Source organism: Chionomys nivalis, chromosome 17 (assembly GCF_950005125.1).
Source record: "Chionomys nivalis chromosome 17, mChiNiv1.1, whole genome shotgun sequence".
Classification (NCBI taxonomy): domain Eukaryota; kingdom Metazoa; phylum Chordata; class Mammalia; order Rodentia; family Cricetidae; genus Chionomys; species Chionomys nivalis.
In genome coordinates this window covers 29,596,672-29,613,774 of record NC_080102.1, presented here as the reverse complement: position 1 = coordinate 29,613,774, position 17,103 = coordinate 29,596,672, and the positions used below count along the sequence as shown (strand labels likewise).

General features: G+C 40.6%; 1 protein-coding gene across 2 annotated transcripts in view; it reads left to right on the top strand.

The window, feature by feature from the left end:
* The window catches only part of Fam135b (family with sequence similarity 135 member B), a 257,618-nt gene extending 240,870 nt beyond the window's left edge, over positions 1–16,748 (top strand). The window contains exons 16-20 of one of the 2 annotated variants that reach the window (XM_057792049.1): positions 1,057–1,154; positions 2,445–2,596; positions 5,606–5,716; positions 7,314–7,382; positions 11,491–16,748. In XM_057792049.1, coding sequence (XP_057648032.1) covers positions 1,057–1,154; positions 2,445–2,596; positions 5,606–5,716; positions 7,314–7,382; positions 11,491–11,696 — 636 coding nt within the window. In that variant the 3' untranslated portion in view covers positions 11,697–16,748. Of the gene's footprint in view, positions 1–1,056; positions 1,155–2,444; positions 2,597–5,605; positions 5,717–7,268; positions 7,383–11,490 lie in introns of both variants that reach the window. The other variant, XM_057792048.1, reaches the window with a different exon arrangement.
* The last annotated feature ends 355 nt before the right edge of the window (positions 16,749–17,103 follow it).

The following is a 17,103-nucleotide window of genomic DNA, read 5'->3' as shown; positions in this document are numbered from 1 at the left end:
TAATGCAGAGAGTCATCAGACATCAAAGCCGAGAAGTCAAGCTAGTGAGATGACTCAGAGTGAAGGCATTCACTGCCAAGCTAAATAACCCGAGTAGAAAGTAAGAACTAACTCTCTTAAGGTGTCCTTTGACGCCCCCTCCCCACAAATTAATAAATGTTCAAAAGCTCAAAATACCCAGCTTATCCCTTAACTGATTGTGCTTCATTTCTTTGCCTGTTTTTGACATTCTATGTCCAAGGTCACATGGCAGGCAGTATAAGGTACTGAGGAAGGAGGAGTTCAGAGAACCATCAACCAAGGGCACACTTCCCCTTCTTTTTGTACTTCTTTATCATTTGGCCATCTTTCTGGTGAGGAAAGGGTTTATCTCATTTCCAATTCCACATCACAGCCCATCCTTGACGGGAGTAGGGCTAAGAACTCAGAGCAGAGACAGGAATCTTGGAAGAATACTGCTTACTAGTTTGCTCCTCATAGGTTTCTTAGCCTGCTTTCTTATTGCATCCAGAACCACCTTCTCCATAATAGTACAGTGCACAGTTAGCTAGACCCTCTCACGTCAATTATCAGTAAAGAAAATGCACTATAGGCTTCCCAATAGTCCAGTCTGATTGAAGCACTTTCTCAATGAGATTCACTCTTCCAAGATCTTTCTATGTTGTGTCAAAATGACAAATACCAACCAGCATAAGACTTCAGCATGTTTTGGTGTGAATCTGACTCACACAAAGTGAGTAAGTGGTCTCCTTTCACAGGATCTGTTTCCTCCAGCAGATACAGTGATTGAGGCTTGTTGAGGCAGCAGGTACCACATTCCAAGAACATATACTCCCATCTTTCACCTTATTCTCCTAACTGAAGGTTCTTTAGCAGATGCCCAGGTTCTTCATTAGAGACCCAGTGGACCTTTATCTTGAAGTTATATCTCAAAATGTAACCCCTAAAAGATGCTTATTTACTTTTTTAAAAAAAAGTCATGTTGTTTAATGAAAGAGAATCTCTTACATAGAGGCCATAACTTCTCCCAACATCTTCTCCCTCCTCTTCTTCCAGATGGACACATTTGCAGATTTTGATACCATGACAGATCGATTGCTGGATGAAATCATTCAACACATCCAGTTGTACAACCTCTCCATATCTCGAATTAGGTAAAAGGAAACCACAGGTAGCTAATGCTGAGGGAAGATGGGTGGCACTATGGTAATTGAATTGTGGGCTCTTAATGAATCTGATTACTTTTAGATAGGAGCGAATGAGTGAGCAAGTCTGGTTTCTCCCCTGAATATCTCTCAAAATATGAATGATAAGAATAAATATTTTGCTGTGGAACATTAAGAATCTTAAAATTAGTACAACTATTTCTAGGTTTGAAATCATGTTTGAATTTAGGATCTGCCATGTACTGAGTGTGCAACTTTTTGCACACTTTTCAAATCCTTGAGCCTCCCCTTTATTATGTCTTAATTGGACTATCAGGAAATGAATGTGCTAGAACCCTGCAGGACTCTCCTATCCAATGAGAAGGTTTCAGCCAGTGCCAGTTGTAGCCTCAAAATAGCACAAAACTTTGGTCTAAAAATTTAGATGGCTCAGACTAGCTTGTACTGTTTTAACATGTAGATACATCAGTATAGGACTAAATTCATGGTGTCAGTTGTTGTTTTTAGTCTTCAGGGCTATGAGATCATGTATTTATTTCACAAGTAAGGATTCTGAGGTCAGGAGTGGTTTGGTGGTAATGGCATCACACAGTTCAGGTGATCCAATTGTATAGGCTAACATCTGTGTCTTTATTTTGCTGGTTTTATATATATTGTGAGAAGAGGTGAGATGACACACCTGTCAATTATAGGGTTTTGAGAAATGACTCATTGAAATCTGAGTGGCATATTGAATTTATGTGTCTGGAAGGAACGGGAAGTTGGAACAGATCATGTAGGAGAATGGTCAATCAGTATAAGAGGGAGCAGACAGCTCAATACATGTGCAGAGAAATGAGGGGCTGAGTGGAGTCAGAGCAGTAGTCAGAGATGAGATGATGAGTAAGCTCTTGGGAAAGTATAAGAGACAGGGGTTTCAACTTGTAAATGGCCAGGAGAGCACAGTGCTTAGATAGACGGATTTCAGAAAGGACTCCGTGCTGTCCCCAGATGGGCTGAGAGGAGGTCTGGGGACTAGACATCAGAGACTCTGCTCTCATAATAGACTTATGGGGTAACCACCACAGTTCTCCTGTACATCACTATATTTGCCTAGAGCAAATTTTCCATTCACAAGCACCAGCACTGGGTGATAGTGAGTCTGTAGTGGCCATTTTTTATATCAGGTCCTCTGTAACTGGGGGAAGATGCTAAGACCTTGGTGCTTATCACTCTAGCCCATCCCTGGGCAGTGGTTCCCTGTCGGCACTCACATATATCCTTCCTGCCTCTAAACAGCTTCATCGGTCATTCTCTTGGTAACATTATCATCAGATCCGTCCTCACAAGGCCCCGGTTCCGGTATTACCTCAACAAACTCCACACCTTCCTGTCACTGTCTGGGCCTCACTTGGGTACTCTGTACAACAGCAGCACCCTGGTCAGTACAGGTAAGGCTTTGTCACCCCCCTTTATCCTTCAGACTTAATCAGAGGCATCAGGAACTTGGAAGTGGACACAGAAGTGGTTGATGGAATCTTCTGGCTCTCCCTAATGTGGGATGGCCGATGGAGATTTGGTATGGCAGTGTGGTCAACCAAAAAGGAAAACTAAATTATGAAAATTTCAGAAATAAATAGGTAGGACTGAAAAATATCATAGTAAGCTGATATCCAGACAAATACTGTGTTTGCTCTCACATGTGGAGTCTGTCTTCTTATTAGTCAATGTAACCAAGGCCTCTCACTCTATAACATTCATTTACTGTTCGTGAAATGGAAACAGCATGTGCCTAATGCGTGTTTGCATATTTGTAAACATATTTACAGTATATATGTACGTATATCATAGTACATATATTACATGTATGTATTCTATCACATCACATATGTTATGTGGGCGTGTTTAAATATTCACGGAATACAGTTGTGTGTTCATATTTATATTTCAGTATCTATTGCTTCTGGAACCCTCACCGATTCAAAAAGCTGAGAATTTCTAAGTCTCTCATGTAAACTCATGTAAAAAATAGTGTTTACATGTAACCTAGAAAATCCTTCTTCGTGTTTTATATTATCTCCAGATTGGGTTTACCACCTAATGAAATGCAAATGCTATATAAGAAATTAATATACAGTGTTATCTATGGATAATGTCCAGAAAATTATCCAGGAGACACAACTATTGGAAAAATACTTTTAACCTTTGGTGTCTTGACTCTGCATGTGTGAAACTCATGTGCACTGAGATGTGACTTGTATAGGTATTCACATGCATATATTGTTTGTTGGTCCTCTGTTTCATGGCCCTCACAACTTCAACTATGTTATGAGAGACTCTGGGATATAGAGTGAGAAGAAGTAAGGCTTGGCTGGGGGTGTATTTTTTTGAGACAGAATTTCTCTGTGTAACAGTCCTAACTGTCCTGGAACTAGTTCTTATAGACCAGGCTGGCGTTGAACTCACATAGATCTTCCTGCCTCTGTTTCCCGAGTGCTGGGATTAAAGGCGTGTGCCAGTGTGCCATCCTCTCCCAACTGGGGATGTATCTTATGTTACAATGCTTGTCTAGTATTCCAAAGGCCCTGAGTTTGATCCCCAGTATTACAAAAAATGATGAGGGAATAAAACAAGAAAATGAAATTAAGAAGAGGGGGAGGGAGGAAAGGGGGAAGTGGAGGAAGGGGCAGGAACGGGGAGGAGGAGGAGAGAGGCTTGATGTAACATGGGTTGCAGATTGTAGGAAGCTTTGCTTGTGTATGAAATGACCTGGAAGGCTCATTTAATCAGCAAACTGAAACAAAGTTGCAGGGATAGAACAACAGCACTTCACAGGGCAAGATGGATACAGTGCCTGACCACAGCCAGATGATGAAGGACCTTGCATGATTCAGCAAGATGCTAGACACACATGCAGACCACAGAGACAGTGTTAATGGTTTTTAGCAAATGGTTTCACATTCAGAAACACCCACAAGATATTAATACAGTAATGGTAAGTGTTAGTTAAATCATATGCCTTAACATAACTTTTTATTAATTATTTGAGAATTCCATACATGCATACAATGTATTTTGATCATATTCATCTACCACTCGAGATCCACCTACTCACATCCTATAAAGTGAAAAACAAATATTTCTTAGCTATACAACCCAACTTAAAAGCAAAACAGCTTTCAGACTGAACAAAGAGTTCTTAAAAGGTGAAACAGGACTGCATATTTCATGATTGGCTAGATCCTTCATGTGGTATTGAGGCTACCTCTAATGAGCTCTCTCTCCCTGCTATGCCTCCATTCCTCCCCATATTTTCCGATCACTTTGCAACTTTCTTCAAGGTGTGACTTGGCTTCATGATTATTCTCTCCAGTATCTTAAGGATGATCCCTGTGCTCATGGCTTATTTTGTACTTTTATACATAAGAAATGTCTTTTCTTCAGCATAAACCCAAAGCCATCTTTGGACAAAAATAAATTAATTTAGCTACTTCCTCCAAATATTTGTGAACTTGAAATAAGATTTAAAAAGTTTTAAAAAGATATCATACCCAGTTTATTCAACCTAGAATACCTAAAGTAATTAATTCACTGTGGTTCTTATTATATTTTCTACACATGTTGACATTTATACCAACCACTATCATATATGGTTCTCTCTCTACAAATATACGCATATGTATATATATATATATATATATAATATGGATATACATATATATCAATATTGTTTTAATGTTTTATGGCATTCATTCATTTATTGTTGACATTTAATATACTCTTGTAATCATCTGCATAAGCACTTCATGAGATGTGTGAACAATATGTATTCTAGTTTTCCAGTCTGTGGACCTTTGAGTGTTCTTTCCTTTGGCTACCTTTACTGAAGGAGACCAAATGATTATCAGAGTTTGCCTGGTTTCATGGATGGAGAAGCTGTTGCTGTGTAATTTGGCAGGACAATTTTATACTCCCGCTACCAACACTAAGAAATTTGGGGACTGGGGACACGAGTTACTGGATAAGAAAACTGACTGAACAACTCAAACTTGGGTTTGAGTCTCTAGAATGCTCGTAAAAATCTGAGTGTCCCTATCATCCATGCACAGCTGTAACCCCAGTGCTGTGGAAAGAGCAGATAGAGATGGGAAGGTTTCTGGGGTTCGCTGCGGCCAGCCTTCCTCTGTGTTCAGTGAAAGACCCTGTCTTGGGAATATGATGGGGTGTGATATATCAGACACCTGATCCTCAAATGACATATGATGTTCTCCTTTGACCTCATGTGCACATGCAAATAAAGCACACACACACACGCACACACACACGCACACACACACAAACCTAACTCTTGATTATTTGATAAGAGCCCCATTGCTCTGTTTTAAGCTAACTGAAAATATCTTCTTTGACTTTGTTTTGAGTTACTTTTTTTCATCTTCATTTTCCATTTCTCTTGCTAGGCTTGTGGCTCATGCAGAAACTGAAGAAATCTGGCTCCCTTTTGCAGCTGACCTTCAGGGATAATGCTGATTTGCGCAAATGTTTCCTTTACCAACTTAGCCAAAAAACAGGTGTGTGGCTTACTAGGTCCCTGGGGATGAGACCTTAAGATAGATTCACTTTGATACTGTGTTCGTTTGCTCCTGTGAGGTGTGTTGAGACTGTCCAGGAGTGTCTCTTCAACCTGCTGAGAGACGGGAAGCTACCCAATGTGTCAGTCTGTCTCTACCTGCCTCCTGTATAGTGCAGGAGCCAAGGCGTGTGCAGGGCCGATGCAGTGCACAGAAGCTGTGACTTTTATTCCCTGCCAATTATGTAGTGTATTCTATTGGCATGCCGGGACTGTGATCCACCCTCACCTTGTATGTACGAATCCATCTTCACCCTGTGTAGATCCATCCTCAAAAAGAGTGGGTAGAGCATTGTCTGGGTTCCCACACGAGCTTCCTTTTATATTTTTCCTCATGCTGTGGTGATGATGTAGAGTAGTGTGAAAACCCAGTCTCGATCATAGAGACCACGACTGAGGGATCATCAGTAATGGACCAGTAGTCTATGTCCAGGAAGGGAGCAGCTGTTGATACCCCTGTATCAAAGTCATATACAAGCGCAAGCTATTCCTTTTGTACTTGTGTCTCCCTGTTCCAAGAGGATTATTCAGTTAGCTGCTGTAGGAAGAAAGAGGTAGGATTGGGCATACAAAGATGCCGAATCGCAATGGGTTCAACACAGAAGTCTCAGCTTGTTTCAGTCACAGAGCAGACAAGAGCTGGAGTGCTGTTCCCGTTCTGTACTGAAGTAGATCTCGGGGTTACCTTTGTCCTTCCTGGGTCCATATCAGTCAGCCATTGCCCTGGATTCTGCCCCAGTGTTTGATGCTCAGCTGTGACCTTGGATATGGATGTGAGACCCTATAGAGAGGGCCAGCAAGAACAGTCAGTCAGCCAGTGTCTTCAACTGTATGTAGGATAAGAAGCGCTCCATCTTCAGATGGGGGCTGAATGCAGTGTGCTGTGCACTGTTCCCAGATGTCCACGATGAGCACTGAGGGCTGCATCACTTTGGTGTGCTGACTTTGGGTTGCAAAATCGTCTTTTCTCCCTGTGGGAAACAAAGAAGGAAGGCAATGCTGGAGTGGAGTGAGGCTGGAGAAGGCAAGCTTCGAGGAGGGGAAGTGGGAGGAGGCAAGGGAAGGCTTTCCTACTGCAGGTGATGGGAGAGGAGAGGCTAGGATTAAAGAGCCAGGAAGGAGAAAGAGAAAACCATCTTCCCTGTAGGCTCCATAATTTCCTAGCTTGCAGAGACAGGTTTTGTTCTCATTGCAAGGTACCTTTTCTGCATTTTTCTCAGTGCTCACAGTGAAACTCCATGGCTTCTATACTCTTGAGGTCAAGGACTTTATCTTATGTCCAAAACACAAAAGCTCTAACATACTGAGTTCCTTTCTCAGCTTCTCACAAGTGCCTGCTGTGTCTCCTCCTGAGAGCATTAGTCCTGGGCAAATGTACAGCACAGTGTCTGGTGGCCCCTCACTGCCACACTCTGGGGAAGACTTCTCAACCCAGAGGGTGTGTCAGTATAAAGGACCTAGATAGAAAGCATTCACCTGCCTTCTTGTTCCAGGGCTGCAGTATTTTAAAAACGTTGTTCTGGTTGCTTCTCCCCAAGACCGCTACGTGCCATTTCATTCAGCGAGGATCGAAATGTGTAAAACCGCCCTCAAAGACCGACACACAGGTGAGCTACATTTCCTTTTGACAGGGACTTTCTAATTTTCCAAGTGAAAGTAGTTGTATGAAATCCGGAGTATATGTATTACCAAGAGCTGGGTTCAGGCTCTGGGCAGCCTACACTGCTGCCCTGATTCTGGAATAGAATGTCGGGATAAGCACACTCTGAGTGTGCACACAGATTCCTGATAACAATATGGATGTTTCCTTTGTGTGATGTGAACATCCATTTGCTTGTCAGATGCCTGGAACTGGTAAACTCTGTTTGTGTGTTGTCCATGAAAAACAGAAGGATGGATACAGACTTGGGAAATGGGCTCTGCCCTCTAAGGATTTTAATGTCTAGTTAGAGCAGGGAAGCAAGAGTGTTGAGACCAAAGTACAATGGATAAGGAAAGGAAATAGTATGTAATACATTCCATTTTTATCAGAGGGAAATGAGACAAGGGCTGGAGTATTGGGGTTCCGTGGAGAGGTCAACTGATAAGGGTGTAAGTTTTCTAGACAACCAGGACCAGGAGATGGGCTAGCATTCCTTGTTTCTCTGGCTGGTTAGTTTATTTCTATATAGTATATTTTAATGTTTCAAAAGTAAATGCTTTTGTTATATTTTGATTTTTTATATTCTGAATTTTTAAAAGGGTCTAAGATGCCCAAACTAGGTAGGTACTCATATGTAAACATTCAAAATTTCTATTTAAATTAAGGAAAACCTAACAAAAACGTGGATAAAAAATTATCTTAATAATTTAAATACAGAAAATAGTCTTGTGGTTTTTACAGTCTAGTATGTGTTCTGGAAAGTAACCAAAGGCGTGTCACAAAAAAATTACTTATTTTTTAATGGTTGTCCACGAGAACTTATTGCACAGAACAGGTTGGCCTTAAATTCACAGAGAGCCTCCTGCCTCTGCCACCACATATGACCAGAAAATTATTCTTTAAAATAGAAAACTATTAAAAATAAATCTTTTCCAGAAATGATCAGAGAGAAAGGTCAGTGATCAAGAGCATGTATTGCTCCTGCAGAGGACCTGAGTTTTATCTTGGTACCCATATCAGATAGCTTACAAACACCCAAATACACATGCCATACATAAATGCATACACACATACACATGAGAGTGTGAAAACACAGCTACATTCACAAACACATGAGAGTGTGAACACACAGATGCACTCACACACACTTGAGAGTATGAGCACACACACTCAGACACAGACACATACAGACATACACACACACACAGAAACACACATACATAGACGTACACACAGTCACATAGACATATACATACAGACACATACACACATAAATCTGAAAAAATAGAAAAGTATTCATTTATAGAGTATTTGGAGAAGTCAAATCTATTTTATCCAATTGTGACCATAATTAGTTCTTCCTGTACTTCCCCTTACCTCCTCCTCATTTTCTTTTATTCTCTTTGTATGTATGTGCCGACTTACATGTGGTGGATTTCCAGGGCTTTGATGATGATTCAGTAGCTGAAGTGCTCGTTGTACAAGCTTGGGTACCTGAGTTTCGATCCTAAGCATTAAAAGGCTGGGGATAGATTTGCTTATCTGTGAGCCCAGTGCTAAGAGGAGAATGGTTCTTGGGCTCACTGCTTCTTGAGTTTAGCCCTCTGGTGAGCTCCAGATTTGGTGAGAGGCCCTCTCTAAAACAATAAAGCAGAGAGCATGAGAGTAAGACACCTGATGATGGGTGACCTTTTGCTCCATTCACCCATGTTCACACATACTCAGCAATGTGTACACACACACACACACACACCACACCACACCAAGCTATAATTTTTTTTATCATGGTTTGTTTAGCATGGTGTTATACTCCATTGCCTGTGATTAAACTATTATATGTATATACATACACATCATTTAAAAATTCTGCTTATTTTATGAATATATTACAACTTAAATAAAAATTTACAATTTTCTGAACTTATATGACCCTTCTTGTTTAGAAACATTATAAAATCCCATTGCAGTAGGAGCCTTTGTGTGTTTGTGTAGTGCTACCGAAGCAAAAATAGTGATTAATCTAAGCAAATTGTCTTTTAAAATAATCATTCAAGTTATCCTGTTCTACCAGAGTGCCTAAGGATCAGATTCTCTTCCGTTTCTGAGATATTAATTATAAAGACCTTTACTAATAATTTTCAACCCAAACTTGATTTGATGCGTTTTGCTGATTGATTGACTTTTAGATTTATTATTTTCCCAGAGCGCACTACTCTATTCTAAAACCAGGGTAAAAGAGCTAGTGACCTGGTTTTAAGCTCAGACTTGATCAGAATGCATCAGTGCTAGAAGACCTTGTCACAGATAGAAATGATTGCCAAGCCTTTTTCTTCTGTGGTCATTCACTAACTTTCGTTCTTATTTTCTTTACCTCCAGTAATTTTGGTGACATTTGAACTTTGTAAACGCTTAATACAGGGCCCCTAAATTTATGCCCCATGTGCCAAATATAACCCCCAGTCACACCCATTTGCCTACTCTGCAAGCTTCAGTTCCAGATTTGAGCCACGTGTTGGTGACACTCCTGGATGTCTTGTGAGCCTATGGAATGTGCTGGCAAGTTTTGCCTGCCCTGTATTAGAACAAAATTGCTAAGCAGTGTGGTCTTCGTGTGTCAGGGACAGTTCTATGCCCTTTGCATGTTTCATTTCCTCTTCGTGGTGAGAGATGTAATTTCAGTTTCACAGAGGAAAAGAGAAGCATAGGTTGGGTACCCAGTAGGGTCTGCAGATGATGTTTTGCTCTAGAATAGGAATGACTCATTCTGCAAGCGTCTGAGAGTTTGTCAAACACTAGCCAAAAGTTATTGCTAAGATGCAGCCTTTTATATTACTCTCTTCTGTTTTGGAGACATTTACTTGCTGCTCCTCTTTAAAGCCATAGAGGCTCTTTGGAAGCAGAATTCCTTTTATTCCAACGACAAGCCATTTCTGTTCAGACAAATTGGAAGATCAGGGCAGATACTTTCACAAAGAAATCCAAGACTCTTCCAGTTTGTATTTTAGCTTCCTCAGCTTCAAAACTATCAGGACCTTGAAAGAGGAGAATAAGAGGCTAAAAGCAGTGCTCTCTGCATATGGTCCAGTCCAGCACCCTCCCACTTAGGTAGACAGCCCCGATGGTGGGCACTAATGATAAGTTGAGGGGTGGGGGGTAGCAGTGTAAGGTTGTTGGTGTGGAATGGAGCAGTGTCTGGAGTGGGGTGACTTGACAGGACTACTCAGTAGGGTTGCCCTTTTCTCTGAAAACTGAGTGCTATAATGACTTTATGATACAAGTCTTAGTTGGAATGGACACCTGGAGACTTATGTCATAGTTTGTGGTTTCCACCTTCCCCACTGAGTCAAAAAGCCACCTTGGCCCTCAGTATCATTCCAGCAGGTGTCCCTGTATGGCATGAAGTTGGTCATGAAGATGCTGCAGGAATGAAGCTGATGGAGGAGCAATGTGAACTGTAGACTCTGGTGGACACGGTGCTCTTTGCTCAATGATTTCTCTTACTGCATGTCTCTATGTCCTGCTTTCTAAAGCAAACCTGAAACTGAGTCACTTTTTAGACAGAAACACAGTCAACTGAGTCTTTTAATTATAAAAACTAAGGAACCCAATAGCAGAAACCTCTGCATCCCTCCCCCACTTCATCAGAATCAGGGGATAATGAAATGCTGCTTGGCCTTAAATTTTCACACCAGGAAGTATCAGTTTTCATAAATGATTCACATATGGATCCAGTCCCCATGGTGTTCTGAAGCAGAAACTCAACCTCTGATGACATTTACTTGTGTCTTCTTCATCTTAGTTCCTTGCTGGGAGAGATTCTTTTAGGAATCTTTCTCACTTGTGCTGTGACTTCTGACACCAGGGAGCTATGTCATCAGAAGAAAGCCAAGATAACCCTACCAAGTGCAATCTCTAGAGAGAAACTGGATTCCATTCCTCATTTATTTGCACCCACTAGCATGAGGTTGGAACTCAGTCTCTCATGGGCTCTGCCAACACATATGCAGAGCTGGTCTCCAGCCTATATGGCAACCTTTTGCTCTAACTTCCTCTGTTTTCTTCCCTCCTTCCAGGGCCAGTGTATGCAGAAATGATCAACAACCTCCTGGGCCCACTGGTGGAAGCTAAGGACTGCACTTTGATCAGACATAATGTGTTCCATGCTCTGCCCAACACTGCCAACACTCTGATTGGCCGTGCAGCTCATATTGCTGTGCTGGACTCGGAACTCTTCCTTGAGAAGTTTTTCTTGGTGGCAGGACTCAATTATTTCAAGTAGGGCCTCCAGGGAACAGCCGGGTGACTGGCCAGAGCTGTTTAAGACCAGCTCGGTTCTTAGCTATGTCATGCTTTTCCATACCTCTGAATTCCAGAGTGGAGTAGAAGGAGATGGAGAGTATGGAGGGATGAAGCTGGGGTGGGGCTGGACACTAGAGATATTTGTAACTGAGACATTGAGGAAGCTGAACAAACAGTGTAAACCACAACGGAGTTCTCGTGAATTTGTCTAGCTACCTAGAGTCTCATTCAAGTTGTTTCTAGGGAAAATATAAGAAAATAAGAAACAGAACACACTTGCCACTGGTGAGCCCAGCTTCATAACTACCCTGGCTCATGGGAATTGATCCAACTTAACTAGATTTTGCCAGTCTGTTATTAGGTCATAGCTTTATCATGTGTTAATTCTATTAAGTGCACACAAACATTTCAGAACTCAGGTTAACTTTTGTGTGGAAGTGGGGCATCTTCCTATATATATGACCCCCTTAGTAGATCAAACATACCACTTGTTCAAAAATTGTTCTATACACGCTCTTATCCTCTCCATGTTTTCTAAAGAAAGGACAAGGGAAAGCGTGATAAATCCACATTTTGTTTTCTAGCAGCAATAGGTAGGGCGACTGAATAAAAGGGGAGATAAAGGCGACGCTACTGGTAAATACAGGTTTGGTGTAAACAGAAACAGCTGCGGGGAACATATCGAACGAATTGTTCCACCTAACTTCCTTAAACTTTTTCTATGCATAGCCTGGTCCACAGATTGTTTTCAATAAATGAATGCCTGAAGTCCTGTCTGAAGTAGGGAAGACAAGAGAGGCTCTACCTGGCACAAGGAGGCAGTCGGATGAATGCATGCATGTGTGAAACTCCTGCAGACACACTTCCAAAGACATGCTGGATTAGCCTTGAATGCAAGGGCAACAATTCAAAACCATTAACATGGCCAGCTGTTTCTCTTCTCCCTGGAAGGAGAAAGACAACCCATGAGAGGCATGCTGGGTAAAGAACCTCAGGGGAGCTTTAAGAAGGGTGCTGTTATCTTTCAATAGTGATGTCTTCTTGCCTTAGGAAAATAAAGGGCTAGGAAAGACCACATACGTAAAAACTAATAGATAGCAGAGGCGAAAGTGAGATCAGACTGGAGAACAAAAGCCAGAATGGAAACCCAACTTCAAGTGTTACTGATGGGTAACAGATGCAGAAGTTTTGAAAATAACCGGGATATTTAAAATTGTCCCCATTTAAGTGCATTCTGTAGGCTAAAGACAAAAGGATGAACATTTAGATGAAACGCATCAACCAGGGCAGCATGAATGATCACACTGGAGACAAAAACTGTGGGACTTTTTTTTCCCTAGAAAAACCCTACATGGTATGGAAACCTGTCTGCTCTGGGCACCTGAACCAGCTTCCCAGGTCACTGATCCCATGGGAAGAAAGCCATGGGAGTCTGGGTGGATGCAAGAACCATAAATACACACACACACACACACACACACACACACACACACACACACACACACATACATTGGGAAATGAGTACAGATGGTTAGTTTGCAAGGCAACAAACATGTGGGTGGTTCTGGGAGGGGGCTGAAGGCTCTGCAAAGGTTGACCTACAGTGGGTTCAAGGTTTCTCCCAGGGTCTTTTCTGTATTTCTTGATATCCTGGTCTTGATGCATACATTTCTCATTGGGCATTTTCTCGAAGTCCCAAGTCAGGGATTGGCACAGGCTCTTGTCTAATCAGTGGCCCTGACATGTTGGCTTTGTTCCTTGGAGAACACTTTTTTCCTCATCACACAACCCAGGATCTTTTGACTCAGACAAGCGCTGCTGCTTCCCGCAGCATAGTTAATCTGTAGCAAGTTCTCCTTTCTGAATACGTGCGGAGCCCTGCCTGTCTGGTCTGAAATGCTTGTTTTCTGTTGTGTTTCCAGCCCTCAGCAGCAGCACTTGTCAACCCCTGGTCATGTGAGAGACCACGTAGTACTTACGGAGCCAGAATGAGTCTGACGATCATCGTCTTTTCCAGTAATCAGATGCCATTTTTAACTTCAATATGCTGTCTGGACTTGTGAGAACTCATGGCAATAACCGTTCAGCTGCATGGCACGCCTCTTTTAGGTGTCCTGCTGTCTTTGTAAACCCTAACTGGCATCTGAGAATCCACCCTCACCATGTAGAAGGTGTACTCACGTACTGTAAATAAGAGTGTCAATTATTGCGTGTCATGCCTCATTTGAAAAGGCTTTTTTATGTCTCTTTCTATTAAAGTATATATATAATATATATCAATATACATAATATATATGTATAATGTAAACATGGACATTCTATTATTGGTTATAAAAATGATAAACAAAATTCCTGTCAAGGTAATGAGCCAATATGTTTCTTTCCTCAGTTCTGTTTTAGGTTTTGTTTGTTTGATTTGTAGTTTCCCCAAACTAGTTAGAAATAAACGTTACTGATGTTGAGCTTATTTGGAATTTGCTGATCCAGTTACTTGATTGGAAAAGACACAATTAAAAAACAATCAAAGTCAGATTCAGATTACTCCCAACCTTGTGAGACTTTAATACCCTGTTAAAACAACTACCTAACCAATAAGTTATATTACATAAGAATTACTTTCATCAACAAAGTGGTTTCACAAATCGTTGTCAGTGAGAGCAGCTGGGGAATAGGGGAGGTGTTCCATTATTGGTAGGTCATCTGTGCTGCTCTGTGTCTAAGTCTCCAGAGTGTCTTTTCTCCTTATAGCTACAACATAGTTTCTGAAACTGTGATGTCTGTACTTTCTATTATTATCATTCCAGGCTAGCAGACATATTCATCCACAAATCAAGTTCCTTTATGAAAGAGCTTGAGCCACTACTCAATTTTCCACGGAGAAGATGTTCCTCTAAAGAATAAATTGAAGCCACAATATCATGCTTTTATCTTTGTGTTCTCAAGGTCCTATAAATTCATTAACTCTTGAGATTGCCATCACATTAATAATTCTTCCATAGGTACACATCATTCCTTGAGGAGAGCATCATGTGTATTCTTCTGGAAAACCTGAGGCTCAGCCCCTTGCTTGACACAGAATGGGGGCGGTGTGTGTGTGTGTGTCTGTGTGTGTGCTGTTTTGATGTGTTTTGTTTTGAAAGCCCTTTCCCTTTTCTCCAGTTTTTTATATAAGCCACAGCAACTGACATTGATGCCGGAGCAATTCAGCACTCTTGAAAGTTGGTACCATGAACTTCTGAATTCACAAACAGCAGCGTCACGAGATAATAACTTACAGTAGAGTTTCATGTCATGAGAAGAACCTACTTTCTCACTTAGGAAAGCAGTTCAGATATGGATGAGACAGGGAAATAAAGCTAGGACAGAGAATTTGCTGAATCAGGAATTTGCAAATCTGGGGGAAGCTTGGAAATATTTTGTAGCAAAAGGGTTTCTGGAGGCAATTTTGTAGGAAAAAATTAATAAATGTTCTATATGACTTAAATGTGACTTACAGAATGGCTTGAGGGACAGTCCCTTGTTTGAAATGTTAGGCTTAGGCTTTTGTCAGTTGAAATATTGACTCCCAGGTGTTTTTACTCTGCACATTTGGAAGTTAATTCAGTGTGTGATTGGTTAGATTATCTTTTTTTCTACTCAGGGTACATCATCAGCCATTATTAAGAGTTGGGAAAAGTTTGCAACTTTGACTCACATCTAGGAAAAGAATTATATCTAACAGTATTTGGAAGCTGATATCTGTAAATGTCACTGATTCCTTTACATTGCTCCCAATTGCAGAGGTATTTTTTAATGTCTTTTAGCTCCAGGCTAAATTGTTGCATATGGAAAAATAATTTTCCTCATCTTTCATATCCCATGGAACTTTAATAATAAAGTATATCTAACATTGTATGATTATATGTTTATATGCATATACATACACATATGTAAAGGAAAATACTTGCATTATTTTCCTATAAAGAGTATAGCTCATGCAATCACAATCATTTTCTATGTTTTGATGAGAAGTCAATGATTTTACTTTTACCCATTTTCCCCCATAATTCACTCTTGAATATATTTTTTTTATAAATATCATTTTTTTGGTATTTCTTTGGCTCTGTGATAAATCTAAGTGGCCATTAAAAGTATTAGGTTAGAAGGCTTCCTTTAATCTGGTGGGAGAAAAAGATGGCTACTTAAGCAGCCTGGGATAGAATGAACTAAGAGTGTTGGGCAAAACATTACGGATATGATCCTATGGCTCTATAATCGAACAATACTCCTAATATTGGGATTTTAGTTCCCTAGGTGGGTCTGGATACAGATGATTGATCCCCAGGAAATGTCAAAGTGATTTCAACTCTACTCAGGTAGGATTGCAATGCTTCCTTGAGCAAAGCCACCATTCCTCATTAGGGTCAAGGTAGGAGATGGATGGTAAGAGATGAATGGTGTGTGCCAACATCTAGACTGCCAAGAAGTTCTTTTTGCCCGGTGCCGTATCACTTGGCTGTAATTCATAGTCTTTGGATTTTCTAAAGACTCTAAGGACTTTTTTTCCCATTTAGCAGATAAACTATGGCTGTGCAAACAAATAAGAGGCACATAATGGCTTCAAAAGCATGGCCATGCTTAGACAAGGAGCTGCCTTGGACCAATGTCCTTTGATAGCATAGGGTAAGGCTATGAGTTTACTTATTTTAACTTTTATTTATTTTTGCAAATATTGCATATTTAGATGATGAAGAAAGGTAAGGGATTCTGTCATGGTCTCAAAGAAAGGACTTGTAATTATAGCCTGATGCCACTGTGATTTCTAACTCATATTTACTCTGCTGAAAAAGAATATATATACAATAATCAGTTTCCTAAATAAACTTGCCAATTGTCTGTGACACAAAAACCTTAGTCATAACAAAATCATTCGTGCCAATAAGCTCCACTATTTTTCTACACTTGCTTCTCGGTTGGCATTTTGTGTAACATGTGATATAAATGTGTATAAATGATAAGCAAAATAACAATAATAAAAATCCTTTGATTCTTTTACCAGAATTTGTGTGCATGGGGTATATTAACGTTATACTCACACTTTGTCTGCGTCAACTCCAGTGCTATAATAAAATGCCAGAAACAATCAACTTATTGTGAGAAAAAGCTTTCCTGTGATACATAGTTTTACAAGTGCAAGTCCATGGTCCCCTGGCCTGAATGTTTCGAGACTGTGGTGACATTATGAGACAGAACAAAGTTGTTCACTTTGTGATAGCAGAAAGAGGGGTCCTAATATTCCCTTTAAGAAAACACACTGGTAACTTAAATAAATTTATTTCACTAGTCCTCATCTCCATAAAGCTTTAAAACTTCTCAAAAGATGGGTGACCAAGACAATAATCGCTGAC